Below are 9924 nucleotides of genomic sequence, written 5' to 3'. Positions count from 1 at the left end.
ACCAGGCACTTCTACTGGTCAAGGAAGAGCGTGTTGGCTTTGACAGACAGGTCGTGCTCCAAGACCGACTTGGCCCGAACCAGCATCTGCAGCGCGTCCTCGGCGTCTCGCAGCCGCTGCTGTAGACTCTGGATGGTCTCGTCGATCTCATGGACCTCGTTGACAAGGCTGGAGAACAGCAGGAAACCTCCATGAATGGTCCTCAATGTGGGGGTGGTTTCTAACGTGGCGTTGCTGATGGGCCCCTTGGGCACAGGATTTCCCCCTTCAGCACGCCCAGACTAACTTGGACCCCCCATTTCTGGGAGATGCTCCCCTGGACCTCATCAGGGAGGCAGAGTGAAGTTTGCTGTGAGGCTTTGGCAATGTGCAGCTGCATCTCCCAGAGCAGCTCGTGCCCCCAGGAAAAGGGACAAGCAGCTGTGGTTTCCCGTGCCCCTTTGGTTTTGCAGGTTTGTTGGTTCCCCCTCCTGGATTTCCCTGTGCAGGGGCCTGCCTTACACCCACGGAGGCACCCAGAGCAAACCAGGACTGCTGGGAGAGGCTAAAAGTGAATGTGAAACAAGTGGAGGGTGGAAACAACAACGGTGTGCAAGATGCTAAAGAGCCTCTGGGGCTGGGCTGAAACTACATTGAAAAGGCTTCACACGGAGTCATGCCCAGAGCATTCCCAGGAGGGGGTGTCAGGTTCAGGGTGGCTCACAGGGATGCTGCTGGGCACTCAGGACAGCCATAGGCCCTTGGGGTTCACTCCCAAAGAGCTCCTTGTGACCTTAGAGGGATTTCCAGTGTCCCCAGGGGAGAGGAGGACAGCCCTTAGTGCTTCTCCATGTGGTGCACCCTTTCTTAGAGCTACCCAAAAGGAAGGAGCTAAGCACTCTCAACACGAGCCTGTTGGAGAGTAAAGGGCTTGGCCCTCAAAACTGAGCACATCCAACCTCCAGGAAGCACGCAGGAGGCAAAATGAGGTCTACCCAAGTGACCCTTACAGGGTGGCATCAGGTTTTACCAGCCATGGTGCACAAGCTCCTCCCAGCACCCAAAGGCTGGGATACCTGCTCAGTGCTTTTGATTGTATCAGTGCACTTACAGAAAGACTATTCAGAAGGGAAAAAAGAGAGAGATTTTGTCATCCAGTGATGCTCCTGAGTGCCACCACCCATGCTTTCTCCAGGACCCTGTGTCCTGCCTTACCGGAGCTGGGCAGTGTCCCGGCACAGCTCCACATTTGGTCTCCGGGTGCGCTCGTCCAGACGGGTCTGAGCCACTTTTAATGGAGGGACTTTGTCCCTGATGGCTTTTCGGATGGCTTCTATGTTCATCTCAACCTGGAAGATTTCCTGCAGTGTCTGGAGTGAAAAAGAAACACATCAACTTAAAAAAAATATATATTCTCAAGTGACCACATTGTTTCCCTTTTCTCCTGTCTGCAGAAAAAAAAAACAAGTTCAATAAGGAGACCCTGGGCTCAGACCATCATCATTCTGCCACATACTGAGGCACAGATCCAGCAGAGATTTCTCTTCAAAAAAAAGCCTCTTTGCTATTGCCGTAACATCAGAGGAGGTTTCAGAGCAGTGATGGATCTATTGAATTACCAGCTTCCCAAAATTACTGCTTGCAGGAACCAATCATTCATCAATAGCAGCTAACTGATGGAAAGTTTTTAATGGATCTTCATTTTAAGGATGTGGCATCAGCCCACAGTGCTGCAAGCCCAGTCTCTGTGAAATCAATACTGTGCTGAGCACTTCTCAGGAAACTTTCCATGAGACCCACCAGCCTGAGCCAGGTGCCCATCACTGATCTTCACTTCCTCTGCTTGGCAGAGCAAACACACAAATACCCCTACATCAAACACATAGCTCTGAGACTGAAGACACATCCTTGGACAAGAAGCCAACTCCCTGGCAGGAGCTCCAGCAGAGGCCCAGCAAGGACCTTCTGCTAGCCAACCATGCTTCTGAAGTAACTACCAGCAGATGCAACCAACTTTGGCATTTTCTGCTGGAAATCCCTCTCCAGTCAGCTAGGATGCACTAACATCATATCCCTTGGGATGAAGTGAGTGCTGGTCTCTTCTCCCAAAGAACAAGTGATAAGACAAGAGGAAATGGCCTCAAGTTGCACCAGAGGAGGTTTAGGTTGGATATTAGGAAAAATTTCTTCACTGAAAAGGTTGCCACGGCCTGGAACAGGCTGCCCAGGGTGGAATTGTCATCCCTGGATGTGTTTAAAAGTCACGTAGATATCGTGCTTAGGGACACAGTTTAGCAGTGAACTTGGTAGAGTCAGGCTAATGGTTAGACTTCATGATCCCAAAGGCCTTTTTCAACCTAAACAACTCTATGGTTCTGTGATGATGCTGTGAAGTTCCAGTGCCAGCTCATCCTGCTCCCAGGAGCAAGCCCTCAACACTTCAGGTTTCAAACAGAAAAATGACACTACAACCAGCTCCTTGTGGCGACCGCTCCTTTTCTTGGGCAAGGTCCCCATGGAGGGTGGGGTCACCTCAAAAGGGAGGGTTCTTGGGCTACCTTGGCCAGGTGGGCCCGAATCTTGTTCTTGGCGTCGGCCGTCTCGGCGATGCGGTTGGTGAAGGCGACGTTGACCTCGTTGAACTGGCGCCACATCTCGTTGGCCGTCACCACCAGCAGGTTCTCGATGCTGTCCCGCAGCTGGGCCGAGGCCGCCCGCTCGCTCTGCGACCGGAGGATGTTGTCGTCCGTCAACCTGGCCCACGACTCTGGCACCGAGATCCTGCAAGTGGGGAAACGAGAGGCCCCCAGGAAGTCCCTGCTGCTGAAGCTGGCCATGGGCAAGCATGGACCCGGCCAGGGAGCGGCGGGGATTAAATGTAGTCAAATTAAGAGCATAGATTTAATCTACATCAAAGGAAATCTCTGGACACCATTTCTTCAGTACTGCTTATCAAAAGGTGACACGCTCATGAAGGCAACTGTGATACTTCTGAAAGTTCAGACAAACGGAGGATTCCCCCCAAAAACAGGGATTTTAATCTGACCTCATATTTACACGTTTGAGGCATTTAAGTGCCAAGGGTTTCCCAGCTTCACAACGAGGCACACGTTGCCACCAGTTCATTTTGCTCATAACTTGCTAGGTTTCACACTAAACTGGACGAGCATTAGCTAACATTCGATTCCCTGTCTGTGCACTCATGATGAGGTTCACGCCTGTGCAGTAGCCCAGAACAAGGTCAACAAAAGACTTCAATGCCACATAAGCTCCCTTTAAAACCTGCTGATCCTCGGCACATTTCACCCCCCTCTGAATTTGAGCATCAACCCTTTGCAACTCGTTTGCCTGCCTAACTATGTCTGAGCTCTGCTCTGAATAATTACTCCATCATTAGACAGATTGACCCCATCTAGGCCCCTCCACTAACTGCCTGTGTCTGTGTGAGCTGCATATTTATTCCCTCAGCCCTTTGCCACTTGGGGCATCTCTCGGAGCGCTTCTTTAGGTCATCATTCATTTACTGCAGAGCCAAAGCCAAATTCCTGGCACCCAAAAGGAGCTGAACTCTGTCCCAGGACCATGCTCGCTATTTCTTCATCCTCTGTGCCATTCCGGCTCCCTGCCAGGCCCTCTCCACGCCAGGGAGAACCCTCCCAACTTTACGTCAATGAAGAGCACTCAGGCAAGCACTGACACATCTTTGAAAGTATGCACAAACTTAACGAGCTGTGCAGAGGTGCTGGACTAAATTCATTTCCACGCTGATCTCTGAACCCTGATATAATGGTTAATTAGAAGAGACTTGTTTTCACCCTCTGGATTATGCTCCATTTATGGGGAGTGGAGAGAAATGGCCCCTCCGAGGTGGGTGTCTCCAGGTGTGCCTGGAGATGTGCCACGCACGTGCCCTTCCAGCAGGCTGGGGACAACCAGGTCCCTGCCAGGTAGAGGCCCCCTTCATCCCGGGGACAGCTCAGCACTCACGTGGCATCAACCCGCTCCACCCCTCGGTAGTAGCTGATGCCATCAGAGGTGTTCTTCAGGTGATGGCACTTGCCATCGATGCGGTGGGCTGCCTGCTTGTTGGCCAAGTCCTTCTCCACCTCGTGCTCGGCTGCCCTGTTTGACCTTCAACACACAAACAGCAGCCATTGGTGGAGGTGTGGGGTTGGAAAGGGTTCCCCCCCATCACGCTTTTCCCCCAGCTCCAGCATGGGCAGCTGCGTGCCCCCACGAGCATCACTGCCCGCTTCCCGTGGAGCCCGCAGGGGATTTACCTCCGGGGGGTGTGGGCAGAGGGAGGGATCTAAGGGGTTCAGTTAGGAGAGCAAAGGCCCATCAGCCTCACAGCAGGAGGGAGGGGTCTCCTTACGCCAGCTGGGCTTCCGCCTTCCCCAGGTACCGCTGCATCCTCTCCTGGCAGGACCTGATCACGTCCACCTCCTGGGCAAAAGCAAAGCATGACCTCTGTAGGACCAAAGCGTGACCGGTGTTCATGCTCAAGTCCTCCTGGTCACACTCATCCCCTCGGGCCTCTCCAACCCTGCACACAGCAAGAGCCTGCCCGCTTGTCTTTCTGCCCAGAGCAGACAGGCAGGGAGTGGAGAACATGCCCCCCAACCCCAGTGCACTGGCTGCTGCAGCTGAGCCTGCCCAAAGAGACCAGGAGGGGACAGGAGGATGCTGCAGACACAGCCATGGTCTCTGAATTTGCTTTCAGGGTGGGTTGCCAAGTGTGTTTTCACCTTGACATCAATGTTAAGTGCTGGTTAGCAACACTATAGGGAGCCAGGGACAGATCCTGAACAGATGAACAGGCAGAGTGGTTCCCTGCACCATCAGCACTACACATCCCAGTCAGCATCTGTCCCATTTGTCCCCAAAACGTTTTCCTCCCCAGGAGACATCCTATCCATACAGGACAAGAGAAGATGGACTTGACTTTGGTGTAAATCCCCAGTCATTGCTAAGAACCATTCAGCTCCCCCAGAGGAAAGCATCTGTTGCTCTCAGCTCACTTGACCAGCACAAATCTACTGCATTCATGAAGCCCCAGGTCCCGGGGGCAGGTCATTAGTGCTCCAAACTCAGGCATTTCTAAGCCCTCCTCTCTGCAGGAACCAGCTGAAAAGCAGGGCCTAAGTGTGTCCCAAAAACTTAAAATCCAAAATGCCATTATGGAGATACCAGTTCTGACAATTTCCCTAAAATCTCACGACCTTTCAACTAATCTTTTAATTTTTTTAGGGCCTGACTTATAAGAAAAAGATCTTCTAACAAAGCAGTAGCCACCCAGTCCCAGGGGCTACAGTTTCCTTCCCAGTTCCACGATGCCTTTGCAGTGACCATATTTTGCTGTACCCTGCCTCGTGTTTGTTTTCAGTTCATAATTTAAAGCAGGCTATATAAGGCAGGCAGGAGTGTACATTTTTATGACTTCTATAAAATAGGTTGCTTAAGTACACGCAGTCCTACTGCGGCCACGCTGCTCTGAGTAAAGCAAAGCTGGGGGCAGATGTAGTATCTTTTACTAGACCAACTAATGGAGTTGGGAGAACCAGACAAGCTGTCGGGCACACGCTGCCTTCTCCACATCTCTGTGTGTAATTATACCTAGAGAGTTATATATATATATATATGTGATATAGATCTATAACATAAGTATATATGTGCTGGAGCATGGCCAGAGAAAAGCAACGAAGCTGGAGAAGGGTCCAGAGCACAAATCTTATGAGGAGAGGCTGAAGGACCTGGGGGTGCTAAGCCTGGAGCAAAGGAGGCTCAGGGGAGACCTTCTGGCTCTGACAGGAGGTTGGAGCCAGGTGGGGCTCGGGCTCTTCTCCCAAGGAACAAGTGACAGGACAAGAGGAAACAGCCTCAAGTTGCCCCAGGGGAGCTTGAGGTTGGCCCTGAGGAACAATTTCTTCCCCTTGAGAGTTGTCCAGGCCTGTCCCAGGCTGCCCAGGACAGTGGTGAAGTCCTCATCCCTGGAGGAGTTTCCAACCTGTGGAGATGTGGTGCTGAGGGACACGGGTCAGTGGGGCCCTGGCAGTGCTGGGTTAACAGATGGATTTGATGATCTTAAAGGTCTCTTCCATACCAAACAATTCTGTGATGCTCTGTGACATTGGTACGTATAGATCCTGCTCTGGCAGGGCTCTGAAAGGCAGGACAGTCTCACAAAGTCCCTGGAGAGGGCCAGAGGGCCTCAATATGCTACACAAACACACCACTGGTTTTTGGCTATCGTGCCCTCTGTGAAGGCCAGACTCTCCCACACCATACGCTGCATGGGGAATGCAAGTTCTGGGAGCTGGAGAAGTTTAACACCTCACCAGAGCCAAGGAACCAATGAGGCAACAGGGCTGCAAAGCCTGTTTAGAGTGGTTTAGGTGAAGATAACACGTGATCTGTGTTGGCAGACTTACTGTGAAGAGCTCTTTCTCTACATTATCATGGACTAGGTCGATGTCCATCCTCTTGTCACGGTGAAGCAAGCACTCTTGAGCGACCTGTTGGGGACATGCCATCAGCGTTGGCTGCAGGGGCAAGGTTCCCTACAGAGGTGGTCCCCATGTCAAGTAATGTAAGAAAAGGAATTCTAGGTGGGCACAGAGATGACAGCACAGGACAAAAGTGCTCAGGGACAGCTGGTTCAGCTGACAACAAGCAGCCGAGCTGCAACATCAGCATTAACTCAACGTGAGGGAGCACACGTGCCCCTGGTGCAACCACGGCTAAATGCAGGGACCAGCATCAGGCTCGATGCTGACCTCACCAGAGCCACAGAGCAAGACGCGGGCTTTTGTCTCCCAAACCAGGATTTTGGATATACCACTTACAAAAATATTTGGTTAAGCAAATAGTGTTCCGATGTGCTCAGCATGTGCTGATGGGGGATGCAGCAGATGGCAAGGGGGTTGTTTATTACTAACTACACTAATGGGCTCTTCATAAAAACTTTCTAGACATTACAGAACTGCAATGAAACTTAATTAGAGTTTTGAACGGCTGCAGATGTTTCAGCAGTAGGCTACAGCTTGCAGCCCACTGGTTCTTACCTGGAGAGGGGCCTCTGTCTCAGCCAAGGCTCTCTCCAGTCGTCTCTTGACATCTGTGAGCGCGTTGGTCTCCCCGATCATCTCACCCAGCTCATGGTGGAGCTCTGACTTCCAAAATTCTATATCATTAACACGTTCTCCCAGGTTTTTGGTGCTTTCATCTTGGGTTTTCTTTGTTTGCTGGTATTTATCCTGAATGAGGCGGGAGGTATCAACTCTTAGACGCTCTGCATTGCGCCGGGAAGTCTCCGACTCCTTGTAGTTGGTCAGGTTGGACCTGTACCAGTCGTCAGGGGTGTAGCGGGTGAAGAGAGTTGTTCTGTTGGAAACAAAAGGAAGCTTCTTGATGGTGGTTAACCCCTGGGAGTTTTTGGAATATGGAGCCAAAGTTGGGTTGATGGCAGCTGTTTTATAGTAGGTGCTGGGCATCCAGGGGAGGCTGAAGCTCTGAGGCAAGGGGTAGTAAGGAAAGCGGTTCTTATAGCTTGAAGCCATGGTGCTGATGGCAGGCAGGAACTTGGTAGGTGTTGATCTGGGATGGGCATATGTTGCCGTTAAGGGAGAGCCAACCAGCTCCATTCTTGACTGCTGCTATTCAGATGCGTGTCCTGCACAAAGGAGACAGAGAAGACAACATCACTCAAAGTTCCTGCACTGGCTTCACTTCTTCTGGCAACACAATTTATCATCCACACAGCACCCACACATTGCCTGCACAGTCACTTGAAAGCAAATCTCTTCTGAGAGCATCTCAAGCATTTGTATATACAAGGATTCAACTTTGTTGTTAGTATCTAGCATCAGATCTTGAAATGTGGACAGAAACAAACCCTGGCTGCTGAGGAGGATGACAGATATGCCTTCGTTTTCCTTAAATCTGCCAGTCCAATGAAACTGGAGTTGCTGATTCTCTGCTGTTCATTTGTTTCTTTTGGCCAGCATATCTGCTGATCTTATAGTGCTCCAGATGGAATTTTCCCTTTAAAAGTTCCATTACCAGCCCCGATAGCTTCGGACACACAGCTGCTACCAACCCAGCATGGTCTGTGGGCAAGGGATTCCATCCTCATCATCTCTGTCCTGGCTTGCAATCAGTGCTCGAGCGAGGAGTCTGCAGGTGAGCTGAGCTTTGCAGGACTAGATCCAAATTTGAAAAAACTCACCTATTTCAACCTAAGAGGAACATCCCTCTCTTGACTTGCAAAGGAAGAAAAATGGCTATGGCTCACCCAATGGAAAATGAATGCACTTGGAAGGAGATGACCCACAAAGTCTTTTCAGAGCAGCTCGTAAATGCCAGCCTGGCAGTAACCCCAGAAGGAATGGCCACACAGGAGGATTCTGCTGCCAACAACTGCCCGGGGCACTGTGGGTGTCATTGCTCTTTTCAGATTGGGGTAATCAGCCAATTATTATTCAGAAGTGTAATGCAGAGGGTCACCAAATATACTTTACACACCCAATCTGGAGGGTATGTTGGGCTCAGAATGAAGTTCTTGTGTGGTTACAGGTGTCACCCCCCGGAAGAATATGGCCCAATAGCTGTTGTCACCAGCTGCTGTGTTGCAGAGACGTGTCCTTCCCCTAACACCATCCTGTCCCCGCTGCTCCCAGCCTGGCTCAGAGCCCAGTGAGAGGTTAGGACACTGGTGTGCTCCAAGATCCCTGGATGGGAGGGGGCTTTGACACAAAGCCCAGGCTAAATCCTATCTGTTAGAGCATGAAATCAACTTCATTCCTTTTAAAATGGGATGTTTGCACGAAATAAACCTCTACTCATGTGATTGCTTCTGTGGATGCTTGTTCTAGAATAAAAGTGAGTTTAATTGCTCCTCTGGGCTGCCCTGACCACTTTGCCTGTGTAGGCGAGCTGAGAGAGGACTGGCTTATTTTTAAAATCATAAAACCCTTGGGGAAGAGTTTCTTTCGTTTTAGTCACCTCTGCAAGAAAGAATGCCTCTCTGCACAAGGGCAGGACCAAGGAGTCATGGTTTCCTACTGGAAAGTTTAAGAGGTGGTTGATAGGAGGCACAGAGACAGGCAGGCTCTGCCCGAGAGCTGGCAGTGCTGCACTTGGGTGGGAACCCTCTTAATGCCAGACACTGGCAGCCCAAGGACAATCTTGGAGCCATGCCCGTTCACACTAAGTGATGAGCAGACAACACAACTTCTGAAACACCAGTTTTTCCAACATCTAGCTGTAGTGACCTCAGAGACTTCGCATCAGCAGTGCCTAGAAGGGTTTGATGCTTTCAGATCTCAAAATGTAGCTATTCAATAAACAAATGACAAACACAGGAGAGGAACAGGTCCTTTAGTTAGGGAAAAGTGGAGAAAAAGAGGGATGAATCAGAGGGCAAAAGTGCACAGCCTGCAGCTGGGAAATTACTGAGCTCTGAGGAGTGTATTTTCAAGCCTTACCCACTTTTGGCCATGGTGGCACTGGCTGCCCCAGTACCCAACAGGAGAGGAGCAGAACTGTGGGCACCAGGTCTCACCCCAGGACGCAACTGGCTGAAGAAGCTCTGGGGTAGGCAGCGGGAAGCTCACAGCCTCCAATTTAGCAAAAAACCCTTTTGCAAAGACGACCCTTTGAGACAGTGTTTGGCAGAACTGGGGACAAAACGTCTGTGCTCAGGTCCAACAAAGCCCAGTGTGTGTGCTGTTTCCCCCAAACCAGTCACTCCAGCCCTTCTGTCCCTGCTGGGGATAGACAGCTGCTCTTTCCCAGCTCCACAGAACTCCTCTGTACCCAAGAAACAGTGCTCAGAGGGTGGAAGATAGTTTCCCTGGCTCCCGCCCTCAAATTATTCCATTTCAGATAGACAAAGACATTGAAGAAAGAGGGAAAGACCTTGGGAATGGGCTGGGGTTACCTTTC

The 9924-nt window shown here is 50.8% G+C and overlaps 1 protein-coding gene across 1 annotated transcript in view; it reads right to left on the bottom strand.

Annotated features, from left to right (window-relative positions):
- The window catches only part of TEKT3 (tektin 3), a 7719-nt gene extending 97 nt beyond the window's left edge, over positions 1 to 7622 (bottom strand). Inside the window, 7 exon segments of the mRNA XM_008945963.1 lie at positions 1 to 168; positions 1195 to 1349; positions 2538 to 2760; positions 3967 to 4110; positions 4355 to 4425; positions 6411 to 6494; positions 7044 to 7622. The exon segment at positions 1 to 168 is cut by the window's left edge and continues 97 nt beyond it. Of these exon segments, the coding sequence (XP_008944211.1) occupies positions 1 to 168; positions 1195 to 1349; positions 2538 to 2760; positions 3967 to 4110; positions 4355 to 4425; positions 6411 to 6494; positions 7044 to 7622 (1424 nt within the window).
- Positions 7623 to 9924: the final 2302 nt, after the last annotated feature.

The sequence above is a fragment of the Merops nubicus genome, unplaced genomic scaffold, assembly GCF_000691845.1.
Source record: "Merops nubicus isolate BGI_N331 unplaced genomic scaffold, ASM69184v1 scaffold10308, whole genome shotgun sequence".
NCBI classification, from domain to species: domain Eukaryota; kingdom Metazoa; phylum Chordata; class Aves; order Coraciiformes; family Meropidae; genus Merops; species Merops nubicus.
This window is presented reverse-complemented; position numbering and strand designations above follow the sequence as displayed.